The following is a 17,502-nucleotide window of genomic DNA, read 5'->3' on the forward strand; positions in this document are numbered from 1 at the left end:
ACATCCTCAACTGAAAAGAAGATTCCATTCAGAAACAAGCTTTTTTTAATCTGAGGACGTTCGTTAAAAACAGCTTTAGGTTAGCGAGTAATAAAAGGATGTTGACCTATAGGAATATTCACCACAGGTGCTAAAACTGATGATAACGTGGATCTGTTTCCATTAATAGAACGATATTGTAAGACTTTTCCAAACAAATTTGTCACAGAAATCTGCATAGTCAGTTCACGACACCTGCTATTGAATTGTCTGAACTTAGATTTATAGTCTTTTTGAGTGCGATGTCTCGAGGATTTAACCATAAGTTTTCTTGTTTTTTTGGAGTTTTTTTCAGACAGGGTTTTTTTACATGAACTTCCGGTCGATAACAGCCATGCAGTCAGACTCGGCCACTGTGGAGTAATGAGAATCATAGTGCATCGTTATTTCTTCAAGTAACTTAGAACTTTGGGAATCAGATGCAAAGGCGGAAAGGCATACACAAACATGTCTTGCCGTGCAATTTACAGGGCATCCAATTTGACCAGTACATTGCAGACAGGAACTGTTGAATACTGAGCATCACAGCCATCATTTCCAGACAGTTTATGTGTAATAACTTCTGTGTTATGCTCCACTGACCCTGACAAGTTAGGTTGTCAATGTGCTCACCCCAACCCCATTTGCCACTCGCATCTGCGGTTACTGTGACTGGAAAGGCGTCTTTTAGAAATGATTTGCCCCTTGTTATAGTTTGATCCACTAACCACCAATTTAGATTTAAAATCAGCTGAGAGGTTAAAGGAACCATATGAGAAAGAACCATTCTTTGCAGCAATGCTGCAAATGCAGGTGAATTGGTCTCATGAACAACCTTACAATTGCAATCATTTCTAGACAAGATGTAATTGTGCCCAAGAGAATCAGATAATGTCTTGCTCTTGTTTGACATATATTTTTCATTTTCAGTCGTTCTAAAATTGGGGAGACACTGCCGTTAATCAGATCTGAACGAGCCCCTATGTAAGTCAATGACTGAACATGTACTAATTGTGTTTTTTGTATACAATGAACCCTTATCGATAAAGAAGACTGAGAACCAGTGCTCTGTTTTTAAAAGAAAATCTTTCTTTTGATTAACCAAATCGTCCATGTAACTGGCAATATGCACATTGGCTTTCGAAGGTGTGCAACCACTACAGATATCATTTTGACAAAAGCTCTTGATGCACTTGTCGGACCGTGACATAGAGTGCGAAACTGGTAAACAACTCCTTTGTATTGAAAACGGAGATATTGCCGATGACCCTTAAATATCTCTAAGTGGAAATATGCGTATTATAAGTCTAGAGTGAGAACCCAGTCTCCTGTTTCGATCAGTTTGAACACTTTCGTTGATAAAGTGTTCATTTTGTTGTTTGCGGAGATACTCGTTGAGGGGTTTCAAGTTTATGACTGGTCTCAAATCCCCAGTCTTTTTTGTCACTAGAAACAACGATCTGTAAAAACCTGAATAAATTTTGTTGGGAGATACAATTTCTAGAACTTTTTTGTCTAAAAGATTATTGATTTCTGAACTATCAGCTTCGTCTTTTAAAGGAACTTTTATAGGTTTTAGACCATTAAAAGGTGATGTTTTCAGAAACTCCAATTTATAACCGTGTTTGATTAATTCGAACACCCATTTGTCTGTGGTTATTTTCTCCCATCCTGAAAGGAAAAGAGAAAGTCCCCCTCAACGTGTATCTCCGGCCATTTTGCAATTATACAGAGTCATTTTCCATCTGATTTTGCCTACTTTCCTCTATCTGAAAAGGATGTTGATCCCGTTGGGAAACTACCATTACTGCCCCTTGACTTATAATTTGACTGTGTTCCGCTGTCAGTTTTATCTCTTGACAGTCTTGGGATAAGAAATCTATCTGGAGTTGGTCTTTTACTCGAATCAGATTTAGCACCCGAGAACTTCCTTTTAAAGCCAGACCTTCTGACTTCTTGAATTAAATCATCATTTGTTTCTTTTTCTCTTTGCGAGCTTTTAACAAAGACTCCAAACCAGCACCAAACACACCCTCAAACATTAAAGGTAAATTAGAAAATTCCAAATTGTCTGGTTGCTCAAAAAGAGCAGTATCAGTCATCACTACCGGCCTTCTGATAACATGGTTGAACGCCCCTGAGGGGCCTAACTGGTCAAGAGCCTTAGTTGACATGGCAAACACATCTTTAACATGTTGTGTTGCCTTCTCTTTATAGAAATCATCTGACTCCAGAAACTGTAGAAACTTGCCTAAGCCCTGTTGAATGTACATCTGTATTATTAAACCAAACTGAGCTGCTTGCTGCCGTTTGTAAGCTATTTTTACCAAAGCGTCACTTATATATAAATAGAGGCTGTATATGAAACATATATACCAATAGAGCGGGTATGGGTTTTCAAGGGCTAGTGAATGGTCATGGCTGATGACTTCAAATCATTTTGGATTCAGGTCTCTTATCTTTGTAGGTTTGATTCCCAACAGGGACTTTGGATTCTTCTGTGTGAGGAAGCTGTCCTAGAAAGCTTACATATTAGATCGGTAGTTTTACTCAGTCTTCCGCTCGTACTTTAAATGATACATGAAGGAGCATATGGGGTGTAGCCGGATAATCCCCATATGACCTGCACATTGTCCATGTGACTTAAAACCAATTAAAACAGATGCCCATAATGACAGCCAGTCGCTTGGTGAAAGATGCGCCATACGTTTGCTGACAATAGGCCTTTGAAGTTTCGCCACTGAATGCGCCTCAATGGTCTGGTTATCTTACAGAAATCGTTTTGAGTTCAAAATATCTTCAATACATGTAGACATTGAACCAGGTAAAGTGCAACTGTTTCATTGTAAATTTTCAAGTCCTCACCAAGCATAGCTATCCATGTTCTGACATGAGCAAAACAATATACAGCGTGTGGGATGTGTGGGCTGTGCACGAGACGCAAAGTACTCACTTTACATAAATGTGAATGTTATCTACTTGCTATATGTGATAATATATGTAGTAGGATATCTTTTGTTCTTCAATTTGTAGTGAAAATCATTGTTCAAGTGCTTTTATTTTGTTTTAGAAACATGCAGCTGGATAGATTTTGTATCTGGTGGTCAATATTTTAATTTTAAGCTAACGAAATATCATGATACTCGTAGAGCTGCGAAAACATCATGAGTTTGTATATAAAATATGCAATAAACCACAGAGCCTTCAAAAATCTACATGCAGAAGTCAAATTTCAAGTAATATGTAGAATTTTGTAGAAGGCGTTTATCATTTACATTTTATTTAATGAAACTGAAATGCCCTATCAGCAATAAACAATTAAATCATTAATGACAAATCGACAATATTGGTGATGAAGGTCAAGCTAGGCCAGTAAAAGTACGGTTATTTAGACGATTACATTATATTATTGAATAAAAGCAGCAGCAGATCAGAATGTCAATGTTTGTTTTCAGTAATACTTGCATTACAATTAAACTCTTCAAATTAAATAATTCCTGACGATAACAAGGGTTTGGAATGAGGTACGAGTATTATTATCAAACATGATAAAAAGCAAGCTTATATGATGTTGCATTTGAACCCCTGGAGTCAAGGTCAAGTCACCGAAACTAGAAAAAGTAAAATGGTTTCCGGACAACGACTAGAGTAAGAAATAAGACGTTGTAATTCAACTTGGTTTATAGCAAGCTTATTTGAAGACCCCGATTGGCATTGCATTTGGACCCCCTGAGTGTCAAGGTTAAGGTATATTTTTCTAAAAATAGATACATGTTTTCCAGACAGGAACAAGAGTATGGAATAAAATATTGTAATCAAACTTGATATATAGCAAGCAAGTTGTATAAAATAATGATAATAATGATAATAATAATCCCCTTACATATTACAAAATTGTTTATCTTTTTTTCAAATCTACCTTAAATAAAATGATTGCAAGCATGACATACATTTCAGTCATTTAAGGTTTAAAAGCCTATTATGACATGGAAACAGCATATTTATAATTAGAATAACAAACAGTGCATATGTTAATGTACAAAACATTTACAGGTAAAGGTCTAATTAACAATTCATTTGTAAGAAGGCAGAAATGAAAATATTAATTTATGTTTGTGTTTTACTCACGTACTTCTTATCTGTTAAACTGTGTATATTTTAGCTCATCATTTTTTACAATATAAATCTACAAATAAAATATCTTATACAATAGAAAAGACGATCTCTATTTTTCAAGAGGCTAGCATGCTGCTGCAGGTCATAAGTTAAAGGTTATACATGAAAACCGGTCCAAACTCATACGCAGTGCCCCCTTCCCCCGCTCCTTTGCTACACTGCATAGAGTCTACAGATTTAAACATAACTGGTTTTACACGATAAAAAACATAAAATAAATTAACTTGCATTCCAGACAGTCGTACTATCATGTACAAGTTTACACTTCTAAACAGACAAGTCGTCAGAATGTCGCTGAAACAAGCACCCACTTACACAATGACAGTAAGATATGGCATTGCATTGAAATAACGAGCATGTCTAAACTGTTAGTTTAGTATAGATCTAACTATGTATTTGACTGCCAAAAAACTTGGAGCTGAAACGTCTCCGGTATAAGCCTAATTATGCACATATTTGTGAACAACGTAAACAAGATTTTTTATCAGAAAAATGATGGCTCTGCATTAAAGTATGTAGGGATTAAAGATCGCGTGGTAATGATCACTTACCGGATGTGCTCATTGGTGACTGAAATTATGCATGCAAGTTCTAATTACTCGTGTGTCTTCCAACCTTGTCAGATTAGAAATTCTGCAAACGTATCTTTCATATCAGTGCCGTTATGAATTCAAATCAAGCAAACAAGTTGCAACTTATTTAAATGATATAAATACATGTAAAAACAATTTAAGCTTATAACATATTCGAGTATCTGATAAAAAAAAGCACTTAAACATTCTGATAATATGAGGGGTGTTCAAATAAGAATGCAACTAGGTCACTTTTCAGAAGTGCTTAACAAACAGTGCCAAAATAATTATCTCAATATTTCAAAATACTCACCACCATGTGATATACAAAGTTTTAGTTTATAATCAAATTTTTAAAAACGTTTTCATGATATTTTCGATGTATACTGTTCAGACACTGGAAAAAAAGCCGAACCAAGACTTTTCCGCGTTTGATATTTTCTTCCAGCAAGGTGTTTTTTGAGCCTCGGAAATAGGAAACCATTCACAATGGGCAAGATCTGCTTCAGATATTCTTGTACAATGAAGCATTGTCATGCAACAACCTAACAACGCGGAGACCAGTTGCTGGTCGACGGTTTTTGAAATATTTCTTAAATTTATGAAGGACCTTGCCTTTGTAGAACTTGACATTTATAGATTTAACCTTTGGTACGGCAATTTGAATAGAAGGCCCTTGATTGTTTAAGAAATTACATACATGACCATTTTTGACGTTGCGTTTTGCTATGCAAGTCTTTAACTTCCTTTGGTTGCCCATATTTTGTATCTTTCGCTTGCGCTCATACAAGTGAATCCACGTCTCATCGCCAGTGATGATTGTTATGTCCTTATTTAATATATATCAAGATTTATAAGAACACAATAATAGTTGTCACTTTTATTCCATGTCATAGGTATCACCGGAAGTACACGTATATATCTAATTGCATCTTTTTATAAACCAGATAAGAACAATACATACATAAGTTATAACAGTCACTGTGATATTTGCGACAGATCGATTTATGTATTTAGAGAACTGTTTCAACAATTGTTTGGAGATTCCTACCCGAGCAAGTTCTTGCTCTTTTGTAAGGAGATGCGGTATCAATCTGGGACTTATCCTTCTCATTTTTAAATCACGTCTGAGTATTGTATGCGCGGCTCCTACAGAGATACCAACCCATTAAGCTAGTTACCTAGTTGTAAATCTTGCAACAGTAGCAATCAAATCCTTTACTTTTTCAATCATTTTTTGGCGAAGTTGCAGTTTTCGGGCGGCGTGTATTAAGGAATCCACCACCGTGTGACAGATGAAAAAGAAAGTTCACTGTTCCCATAAACACGACATATTTCATTAAAAATGTATTCCGTCTGTATACTAAGAATATAGCGGTTCTTGATATAGGATCGTATTTGGTCAGTGAAAGGAGACTTTTTTTCTAGCCATTTTAGCTTAATGTTTCATTAACGTGCAACCTCCTCCCTGATCTTGTGTCGTCCTGAATACTTGCTCGTCTTTCAGAGAAACGTTAATGCCATTTAAAAACAAGCGCACGGCTAACAGATATCTTCCCTCGACTTTTTTGCAGCATTTTATAAGTGCCAGTCGGTGTTTTCCCAAGATCCTTGCAAATGTTTATTATTGCCCTGGTTTTCAACTTTTCTTGTGACATCATTTCTGACGTCAATTCTGCTGATGCTTTCACAGCAAAAATGTTGTTTATCCAAACTCCAACGTCCAAATGTCGTCATATTTTCAGGAAACGTCGTCATATCTTCATATATTACTTTCCCGGATTTTTAAGTGTTTATCTTATCAAAAAATAGAATGTTTATACGCTTAATAAGTTTATTAAAAAAAATTGGTCTGGTGCGCTGGCGCGTTACCATGGTTATGAAAATGGCTGTCAGTCTTAAAGTTGCGTAATTATCAATTTGAATTTTCATTGTTTTGCAAACGGAATAACAACGCTATCAATTGATACAATTTTAATTAAAATTGCTTCTGAAATAAAAAAAATGAGGACATTAGTCTACGAATATATTGAACGCCCCTCGTACACGAGTAAGTAGATAGCGGTAATCGAGCTATTGTCAAAGCTAGACTGAACTGATTTACATAATGTATTTATCAGTTGGGAGCTTACGCGGTACGTTAAAAGCGAGATATTGGCCTTTGAACACACCTCATATCTCTTACTATCTGTAACAAATTATCTCAGGTCACACTAACGTGAGTTTAAAGATTGATTTATATTATCTTTTAGCATAACAGTGCGCAGGTTTCTACAAAGTGGGGTACCTTCAAAGGTAAGATGTATCTTTTTCTAGACAAAAAAATACCTTTTCTTTGTTGATCACGATGTTTCGTATTTGAATAAATGACGGCTATGAAAATTGAATATTCTAGTGCGATATTTCATCTGTGTGTGTACTCAAACGAAAGTTTATTTTACATTTAAAAAAGGCTGTAAAACAATAAGTTTAATATCGTCACGTCTCAGTCAGTTTCGAGAAGAGTTATAGAGAGACATGACGAAATATAACGATTAAGGAAGTAGGCCAATGTGTCATTTTACAAAGAGTTAGGTTTAACTAAAATTATCTTTTTCTTCACACTTTCTCATAAAGAAAACTTTATATCACAAATTAATTAGCTTTATCAAATATAATTTCTTTTTTGTACTCGTGCGTATCGAGACGAAACTTTGCATTAATTAAACAACAATGCAGTTTCGTAAATCCTAACAGTAATTTAATATTGTCATCAAATGATACTGTATCCGTTCAAATCTCAAAATTTTTAAGTCAACTACTAGAATAGTATATGGTTTGTGTAATCTATATGTTTCTTGTTCCGCCTTTCCTCGTTTTAAATATTTAAATGAGTTTTTGTACAATACTATTTTGAAACCTAAAATAAAGATGTTTGGTTTAAACATATTTATTTAAGCTCGATTGCGAAACAAGTTCTTGCAACTTATATTAATTTCGAATCCGCTTCCTGAAACCAACCAGTACTGGTTTCATATGAAGAAACATGGTCGTGACCCGAGTAGGGCTCGAACCCGTGACCTCTTGGTTGAGATGTTAAATTTCAGATTGATAACAAAACTGATGTTCTACATGGGGATGATGCGGATACATTTTAAAGTACAGCCACTGCTTTAAAATGTCAAGCATTTAATTTAACAGTACCAGTTTAAAAAAAGAGATTTTGTAACAATACAATTTTGTTTCAGATTCAGTATATAAAGATAAAAGAAATACAAAGATTGATAACAAAATTTATGTGATGCATTGGATTATGACGCGGAAACAGCCACTACATAAAAGTGTCTAGCATTTAAATCACTATAACGGTAACAGTTTGATAAATAATTTGGATGGCGGATGCTAGCAAAGAGTGTGTTATGCAGGAAGTAAAGAAATACTGGCAAGACGGAAAGAATCTAGGACAATGCATGTTGGAAATGTTTCAACAGGGTCTCTGGACAGACGTCGTATTTCAATGTATGGACAATGATAAAGGGGAGGGAGTGATTAAAGCACACAAAAATGTGCTTGCATCTAGAAGTTCCGTATTTCAGGCGATGTTCTTCGGTCCCTGTGCTGGCACAACAAATGTAGTAGAACTTAAAGATCAACAGAAGGAAATAATCCATTTATTCCTTGTGTAAGAACTTCTTATTTTCCTGTCAGTTTTAACATTACGAAAGTGCAATCAGCTTTTAAAAATGTTTTATCTTTAAATAGTTGGTGAATATTTTTTCATATTGTTTTAAACTTGGTATCAAGTTAACAATGAATGATTTATTGATCACCCACATACTTATTTATAAAGATGTCGTAAATACATCGGAAACAATTTTACTTCGAAGCATGACTAAGCATAAACTAAACATGTGTTTCTTCCTGAAAATGTTTATACAAACTGTTCATAAATCAGTCTCATTTTGTTTAACAGGTACATATACAGTGACTCGATTACGTTAACAGAAGGTACTGCTTTTGCAATTTTGGAAATGGCTCATTATTTCCAGGTCACAAATCTTGTTCAGTTATGTTCAGAGTTTTTAAAAACTGTATTAACATCAAGTAATGTATGTGAAACTCTGACAATAGCAATGTTTTACAACCTTGATGGCCTGAGAGACGCATGTTGTTCCTTTATTGATAGTCACGCACAAGACGTAATACAGACGGAAAGTTTCATGAACATATCTGAAGATTGTCTTTTATATATTCTTAAAGGGGATACACTTTATGTTGAGGAGGCATACATTTTAGAAGCAGTGGAAAGCTGGGCACGCAAACAATTGGGAGAGAAAGATGTGGCAGTGAGCGGTACAGATATACGTAAACGTATCGGAGAATCGTTTTACTTTTTAAGACTGCCCACAATGTCTTCTCAAACGTTGCGCGAGTCAGTAAGCAGAAAGGGATATTTTTCTGATGAAGAATATGCAAATATTGCGGCATATGCTTATAAAGCCGCAAATATACACGTTACTACTAACTCATGCATAGCAAGGGCGCCAGAACTTGAAACAGTGTATGTAAATAACCAAGATGGAGAAAGAAAATACTCCAAATATCTTCATACTTCCTTCGAAATTACTATGCTTAAGAGCGCCTTCTTGTCTCGTCTTGTCCTTGATGAAATCAATCCGTATTTGGTAAACACGCAAGATATCTATACCGATGCAGGCAATGAAACACATTTTGTTGGAGAAATCCGTCACGGCGATTCGCAGCCCGAGAAAATGAAGTACAATATCTTTCGGTCGCAAGTCGTGAACATTTCTACCCTCGATCGTCCATTATATCGGAATTACTACGTTAGAGAGATGTATAAAATAGATCGGTTCAAACTTCCGGTGAATTTATGTCTTTTTCTTTCGGGAAGTATCAGTGTCAATGACATAGGCGGTGAAGAGGAATTCAAAGTGCAGCAATTTAATGCAACAGATACTGAAGTAAATCTAACAAAACCTTTACTGTTAGAGAAAAGGAGCGTTCCGTATATTGTTAATATCAACATCAGATACAGCTGTAGCAGTGAATTAGAACTTGAAGCCAGATGCAGTACAAACAAGGAACTTGTTACTAGTGACACAGGAATGATTCGCATTCAATGTGTATCTACATATGATACAGGAATCAAAGGTATCGGGTTTAAACACGTCTCCAGCCGTGATAAATCAAATCATCAACCCGTACCTGAAACGGAAGAAGAGAATGTAATATAGATGATACATGCAAAAAAACTAATCAGCTAAGAAAGTCCTCGACTTGCTAACAATTATACATTATATCAATGAGGAGTTTGTACATAGACTTATTTAATATTTTTCTGTTTCATTTTAATATTTGATATGTACATAATGCAGATGTGTATAATGTAAAATGTATTTACTTTTATGATATTAATTTTGTTGACTTCAAATTCGATCAGTTTCTCGTTTATCAGTACTGACATACTTTGATGTAAAATATGCTCAAGGTCAATTTCATCATTTGAACAATGCCAATATTGTGCTCCAGGAAGTTTAAAGACTTAAAGACTACGCTTTCCTCTTTTGATTACATCTGACGGACCAAGTGGGAGACTCTATGATGGACAGTTCTTAAAGCCCTTTGGGGACTGAATTGTCTTAATGTTCGTCTTCTGCCTTGCTTCGTCGGGCCCTTGTAGGTGATTTTCTTGTTGCTCTGCCTTCCTTTAAGGCATCTAGTACTTTGGTAATGGTCATTAGGCAGTAACTTTTTCTACATATTTACATAATTTTGTATGCGTTTTATTTATTTCGTCTAATGTAACCATGACCATTGTTAGAATTTCACTTGGCGGGGATTAATTTTATATACATTTTCGTGTCATTCAGGAACATATTGGGGCTAAGAGTGAGGTTTGGCGCGCCTAAAACCGGTTTAAACTCCCCAGTGGTTTAACTACCACTGACCGTTCCAAGGCGGTACCCCTTTGGTTTGTACAGAATTTATTTTAGTTCGATTGTGTAGGAAGCTATTAGCTTATAAACACACTTTCGAATCCGTTCCTGGAACCAACCAGTACTGAGCAATGAGTGTAAAGTTTCTTGCTCAAGGAAACAGCGACTTGCCCCTGTCAGGGTTTGAACCCATGCGGCTAGCGATCATAAGATTACTAGTCGAAGCATTAACCACTCGGCCATGCCGCCACCTTTGTACCACTTGGTGTTCCTTCACGTGTTTTTCTTGTCAGTATTGTTACTTGTTTTTGGATGTTTACATGTTTTGTGATGTCTATCTTGTTGGATTGTCGTTGACGGTAGGTATTTTCTCTCCCCCCCCCCCTTCCATTTTTAACCCCCCCACCACCACCACCTTTTCGCCCGTACAGCCCTTTTCCCTTTAATTCCCTTATGGGCCTGTTTTTGTTTATATTATTTCACATTACATGTCCCGCTCCTTTCGCCCTTGTGTCCACTCCAGGTACTTGTTTGGTGCCTTCTGGGTGTCCTGCTTGGATGTGTCCGGGGGCGGCGTCCTGTGAACGTTGCCTTTGCCTTGTTGATCTTTATTCTTGTTATTTTCAGTAACCGGGTGCTAAAATTTCTTAACAAATGTAATTTATCAGTCTTAATATGCACAAAAAAGACAAAAAAAAAACATCTTAAAAAATCTTTATTAATAGCCGATTACATTCGAGCAGTAGATTCTATTATATAATATTTTAGATAAAATATGTCAGTCAACTTTAACAGATAACTCGGCACTTCATGTGACTTTTGTTAGATAGATATACGATACTTGTGATTTGAGAGAATGAAGTCCTTGGTGCTATCGTTACTTTTCACTGTTACATACATTTCGACAGGTAATCAATTACTTTATTGATTATCCTTAAATTTCTACAGGGAGATAACGTACGGGACACTAAATGTTGTAACATCTAGGGAAGGAATGATTTAAGGTCAGTTATTTTAAGTTGATTGCTCGGGTTGGTTGAATCTGTTTATAAAGCAAGCTGTTGTCCATGTTTAAAGCTACAGTCTCACTTACATCCCGGCAGAGCGTCGGTAGACGTCCGGGGTGATCTGGGAACGGCCGAGGTACGACCGGGAAGAACCAGAGTACATCCGTAACTCTGCCGTCAACGTCTGGGATGATCCGGGAACATCCGGCATTCGACCCCCAGATGGAATAGAATATTTAATATCACCGGGGTGGTCTGGGATGATCCGAGAAGTATAGATTTACCGACTTCATCCTTAGCTCTGCTGGGAACGACCGGGGTTACACCGGACAAGCACCGTTGCTCTGCCGGCACAAACCGGGGTATGATATAGCCGGTACAGCTTCTGTACAGCCCCGGTTAATGCCGGCAGAGCCCCTGTGAGTGTCGGAGAGCCCCAAAGGATGCCGGCAGAGCCATGGACGATGGCGATGGAGCTACGGTTGATTCCGATAGAGCCCCGCAAAGCCCGGTTTATTTAAAACATTTAAAATTCACAACAATTTGCATTGATTTCACTTGTTTTTATTAAAACCCTTCCCCCCATTTCCCTTCTGTCCAGTCTTGCATAAGGATTAATCAGAAAACATCATGAATAACTGTACTGGAACAAAATATATTATATTAAATCAACGTTATCATTTTCGCGCGTTTTCAATCCATCGGGGTTCTACCGGAGCTTTTCCGGGCTCGTTCTAGGATTTGCCGGGGCTCTGCCTGGATAACCAGGGCTCTGCCTGTGTCAACCGGGGCTCTGCCGGTGTCATTGTAGCTTCACCTGGGCTCTGCCTGGATTGTCCGGAGCGCATCCTAGGTCGTAAGTTGGGAGTAACCGTAGTGCTGCGGGGTAAGTGTGATCGCAACAATAATTTCGACCCGGATTATTTCATCCCAGTAACTTACCGGGGTGGTCCTGGGCTCTGCTGGGATTGAGACCGCAACTTTAAGCTGAAACAGAATTCAACATAAGAATTGGAATGAAAAGAATCAATTAATACATTATCATAAACTCTGACTGTGAAACTTATGTGTGGGGTTTTGTCCCTTGAAAAAGTACCTGTTAACAGTTAAAGCCTATAAATTAAGAGGCCATAAAGGAATTAAAGCAGCGATCATCTCCGGCTTAAAATCATAAAAAAATTCTGACTAAAGCTTGAACTCTTTTTGCATCTGCGTTTTATCCTCGCCCAACTTGCAGACCTACAATTCTTTGATACAGGTATTCAAAAATATGGTAAAGCTTGAAAACTCTGACGTAGAAAATAAAATATATCTGCCATGCAAAGAAGTCACTCTGGTACGAGCCCTTAAGGTGACATTTTCCACACTTTTTTCACTTTAGGGGCTCCGTAAATATATGCTACAATCATCATTATATTTTCTTTTGTGACTTTAAAAAAATGAGCAGCTGTATGTTAATAGTTAATTTTAAGATATATGCCAATCATTATTTTGATTACAACCTTCATGCTGTCTTTAAAATGGATATAACAATATTGCTGCATTGTCCTTCCGTCAATTCCCTAATAGTATTCCTTTCATCCACATTTTTAGGCAATGCAGTTTAAAAATAGTTGTTTTTTAAATGTTAATAGATGAATGTTAACGCAAATTTGTTTCTGTCAGTTGCGTGCGCATGTCAATCGGGGTGGACAGGATTCCGTGATTCATGCTACCAATTTAATGTTGACAATAAACAGAGCTGGAACGATGCTAAAGTAAGTGTGTTGCGATTGAAACTCAGCTGATTCTTTTGCTTTTTTATACAAATTATTCTTGTAATAAAGAAACAAATGTTAACAGTAATGCTTGGCTGAAATTGTTGTTTACAACGTGAACCAATAAGAGTTGCATTTATGATTTTACAAGCGACTGACGGGTTTATGATAATAATAGCACGTTCATAACTTAAAACACGTCTTGAATAATCAAAATACAATTAATTAATATATAGGGGAACATTAATGTTTGATTAAAAGAACATATACAGTTATACATGTAGGCCTAATTGTGTTTAGGTAAACACAGTGTGTTCATATTTAACAGAATGCTTGCCATAAAGAACATGCTACTCTAGTCGCCATAGAAACACAAGAAGAAAGTGATTTCATTGCGGATCATCTCAAAACCTTGATTTCTTCTTCAGGTAATTTGTAAAGTCAATCACAAACCGTACTTTACTATATTAAAGGTGCAAGTCTTTTAGTACAGTTTTACATGACGGAAATGACAATCACAACAGAAACTAGCGGTTAACAGTCTGCATGTACCCATATGAATTACTTCTTGATCTTTCAGACCTAAGTCATTATACACATTGAACGATGTGTTGTACCATTGTGAAAGAACAACGTTGAAACGTTTACGAATTAATACAAACTAGCCCTTATTCCTGTATACTTTTAGTATAATGATCACGTAGTTATGAATTGAAATTCAATATCGGCAGCAACAGTACAGAGTTATGTCAAACTATTTACAAACACCATTGGAGTCAAAATGTTACTTGCTGTTTCCAACAACTGATATAAAATATCGAGGTTTATACGTTCCCCGCGACATTTTGTACGAATTCGGCAAAACATATCGCGGGCGGGGCTGTAAGTTGCCCGTGACATTTTATGATAAAACGATAAAATTTCTTAAGGTTTTGAAATGATCGCAACCGGCGACCATAGTTAGGTTAGAACTGATATATTTGTCGATAGTGCTTGAAATGATTAAGACATATTCACACATGTATGATCAACTTTTAGATATACATCATGACAGTGCATCGTCTGTGTGGATTGGAGGTTCGGATAATGATACTGAAGGATTCTGGAAATGGACAGATATTAACCAGCTTATTCTTGAGTACACTAACTGGGCACCAGGTAAAGCACTGTCGAGGTTTTATTCCAGAGTGACAGTGTTCATTTATTTTGTATTTGTGTTGTTTTTTTCTCTTTGCAACAGAACTTAAAAAGCCCCTTAAGTTTATTATTCTCGATGGTAATCAAAACAACCAGAAATCGCAAGATGGACAACAAAATGCCGTTTATCTTACATAAACAGTATTCGCAGCCCGAGCCTGGTTAACCCTCTCATTGTAATAAAACCACAAATTAGTAAATAACTGTCGTCTTGTTTTATAATTATTATATGATATTTCAAATGCATTGCCGGATTATTAATACGTGTGCACGTACATACCTTTTAAATGGCAGACAACTAGTAAACATTTGGTCGTTCGTTTTGTCAGGTGAGCCAGATACAGGGGCAGGTGATCATGACGAAGATTGTATCGGTGTGGTAGGTAAACAACATTTCCAATGGCAGGACAGGCGATGCTCTGAATCACATTCTTACGTTTGTGAACTAATGTAAGTTATTGACTTGCTTGTATTATTCATAATAAAACTGTTCAAAGCATCATTTATATACTACTAAAATTTGCTAAGGATCACTTTTTCTACAGTGCGTTACTTTTGTGTTTTTGTAATAAATGTGAAAATTGATTAAAAGGAATTAAATATAATTAGTTAGGAATTGATTTTTATGAAAATAATGACAATGGAAGTGTTCCTTGACGTGTGCCTGTTGCGGAAAGAGTGTGCTGGACGAAAATCAACATTTTGGAGATCACATACTGGAATAAAAAATCTTGCAAATCAGGAAATGGTTGGCTTAGGGTGTTTAATACCGAGTATGAAGTCCGCGGGTATTAACTACGCCCTGGCATCGCCACCGCATGCTGCTGATGAGTCTTGGGATCTTTTAATGAGGAATCTGTGACAATTCCTCTATGATTGCATGTCTTAGCTCCAGAACTGTTGTTGATTGGACGTGGCGTGAAGAAATGACTTTCTGCAGCATATCCAAAGCATGCTCAATTGGATTTTAATCCGGGGACCTCGCTGGTCAATCCATGCGGACTATAGTTGCCTCCTCAATATATCGGTTTGTGATGTGGGCTCTGAGTGCACGGGCGTTGTCATCCAAAAGAATGAAATCAGGGCTGATTGTGCCAGCGTACGTGCGTACATGGACGTCTAAGATTTCATTGACGTACCTTACTGCCGTCAGTGTACCGTTTTCAATGATGTGTAGGTCCGTTATCCCCTAAGCGCTTATTCACGCCCACACCATGACTGAACCCCCGCCAAAACGGTCGTGGTCTGCAACGCATGCTGGAGCTAAGCGTTCATTTGGACTTCTCCAAACCTTAGCCCGTCTGTCCGTAAAGTCCACACAAAACCTTGATTCATCAGTGAAGAGGACCTGGCTCCAATAATTAACTGTCCATGTGACATGAGTCTGCGCCCATTGCAAACGCTCTTGAATATGGCGTTGTGTCAAAGAAATGCGAAGTGCTGGCCTCCGTGACCTCAACCCAGTATCATGCAACCTGTTTCGAACAGTGTGTTCTTATACGCACACCAATTGCATTCTGGAAGTCGTTACGTAAGGTCTTACATTTCGAGAACCGTTTGCGCCTGTCAAAAGAGGACAATAAATCGGTCCTGGGCTTGAGTCGTTGAACGTTCCCGACCTCCGGCGTGGCCCTGCAAGACATTCCAGTCATTTGGAATCGGTTTCACATTCTGGGGATACCACACGGACATGGGCAACGTGCCTTTGTGAACGGCAAGCCTCCAACATTCCAATATCCCTGTTCATCTCATCTTCACTAAGACGACGTTTAACCTGTTAATTTGCCATAGTTTGTTGAGAAATCTTGCTGTTTGTACATGTTTAAGTGAAAGCACATGCCCATAAAACACCCAATATCGATTGGTATGCATTTCCACGTATTTATTGTGAAAGGTGTACATGTCAAACCGATAACTTAAGTACACGATTATGAGGTCCCCGTACAGGTGATACGGAAATATGATTTTAATATGATGATAATAGGACTGAATTATGCAATGTCAAAATGGTGATCCTTAGCAAATCTTGAGTTGTACAGTGTATATATAAACAGCGGCTGTTTATGAAACACATATACCCATAGAGCGGGTATGGGTTTTCAAGGGCTAATGAATGGTCATGGTTGATGACTTCAAATCACTTTGGATTAAGGTCTCTTATTGCTGTAGGTATTTCATAAGATCGGTAGTTCTACTCAGTCACCTGCCCGTGCTTGAAATGATACATGAAGGAGCATATGAGGTGTAGCCGGAAAATTGCCACAAATTTACATTTTGTCCGTGTGACTTATAACCTAAAAAAACAGATGCACACAATGACAGCCAGCCGCTAAGCTTAATAAAAGATGCGCCACACGTTTAGTGACCATAGGCAAGCTGCCTTTGAAGTTTGGTCACTGAATGTGCTTTCATGCTCAAAATATACTTAACTCAGGTAGAAACTCAGGTAGACATTGAACCAGTGTAGATGCAACCGTTTCATTCGTTAAGTCCTCACCAAGCATAGCTATCCACAAAACAATATACTTCTTAAGCGGGTGGGATGCGTGAGCTGTGCAAGGGGTTAACATAAATTTGACTGTTATCTACGTGCTAAATGTGATAATAAATGTAGTAGGATATCTTTTTTTCTTCAATTTGTAGTCAAAAGATTAGTTCAACTGCTATTATTGTATTTCAGAAATGGCAGTCATGCAGTTGGATAGATTTTGTATCTGATGGTCAATATTTTCATTTATAACAATAAAATTGCTAACGAAATATCATGATACTCGTAGAGCTGATTATTTATCATGTATATAAAATGTGCAATAAACAAGAGAGCCTTCACGGGCCT

The 17,502-nt window shown here is 37.2% G+C and overlaps 2 protein-coding genes across 2 annotated transcripts; both read left to right on the top strand.

Annotated features, from left to right (window-relative positions):
* Positions 1-6,922: 6,922 nt before the first annotated feature.
* LOC132716941 (uncharacterized) lies at positions 6,923-10,922 on the top strand. Its single transcript, XM_060700285.1, has 3 exons — positions 6,923-7,061; positions 7,994-8,427; positions 8,719-10,922. Exons 2-3 carry the CDS (start codon positions 8,138-8,140, stop codon positions 10,001-10,003), a joined length of 1,575 nt encoding a protein of 524 aa, XP_060556268.1. The 5' UTR covers positions 6,923-7,061; positions 7,994-8,137; the 3' UTR covers positions 10,004-10,922.
* A 601-nt stretch (positions 10,923-11,523) lies between these two features.
* On the top strand, positions 11,524-17,436 carry LOC132716942 (asialoglycoprotein receptor 2-like). Its single transcript, XM_060700286.1, has 6 exons — positions 11,524-11,613; positions 13,378-13,469; positions 13,798-13,897; positions 14,508-14,627; positions 14,996-15,116; positions 17,347-17,436. Exons 1-6 carry the CDS (start codon positions 11,562-11,564, stop codon positions 17,369-17,371), a joined length of 510 nt encoding a protein of 169 aa, XP_060556269.1. The 5' UTR covers positions 11,524-11,561; the 3' UTR covers positions 17,372-17,436.
* Positions 17,437-17,502: the final 66 nt, after the last annotated feature.

This window comes from Ruditapes philippinarum, unplaced genomic scaffold, assembly GCF_026571515.1.
Source record: "Ruditapes philippinarum isolate M1 unplaced genomic scaffold, ASM2657151v2 ctg5844_1_1_1_1, whole genome shotgun sequence".
NCBI classification, from domain to species: Eukaryota; Metazoa; Mollusca; class Bivalvia; order Venerida; family Veneridae; genus Ruditapes; species Ruditapes philippinarum.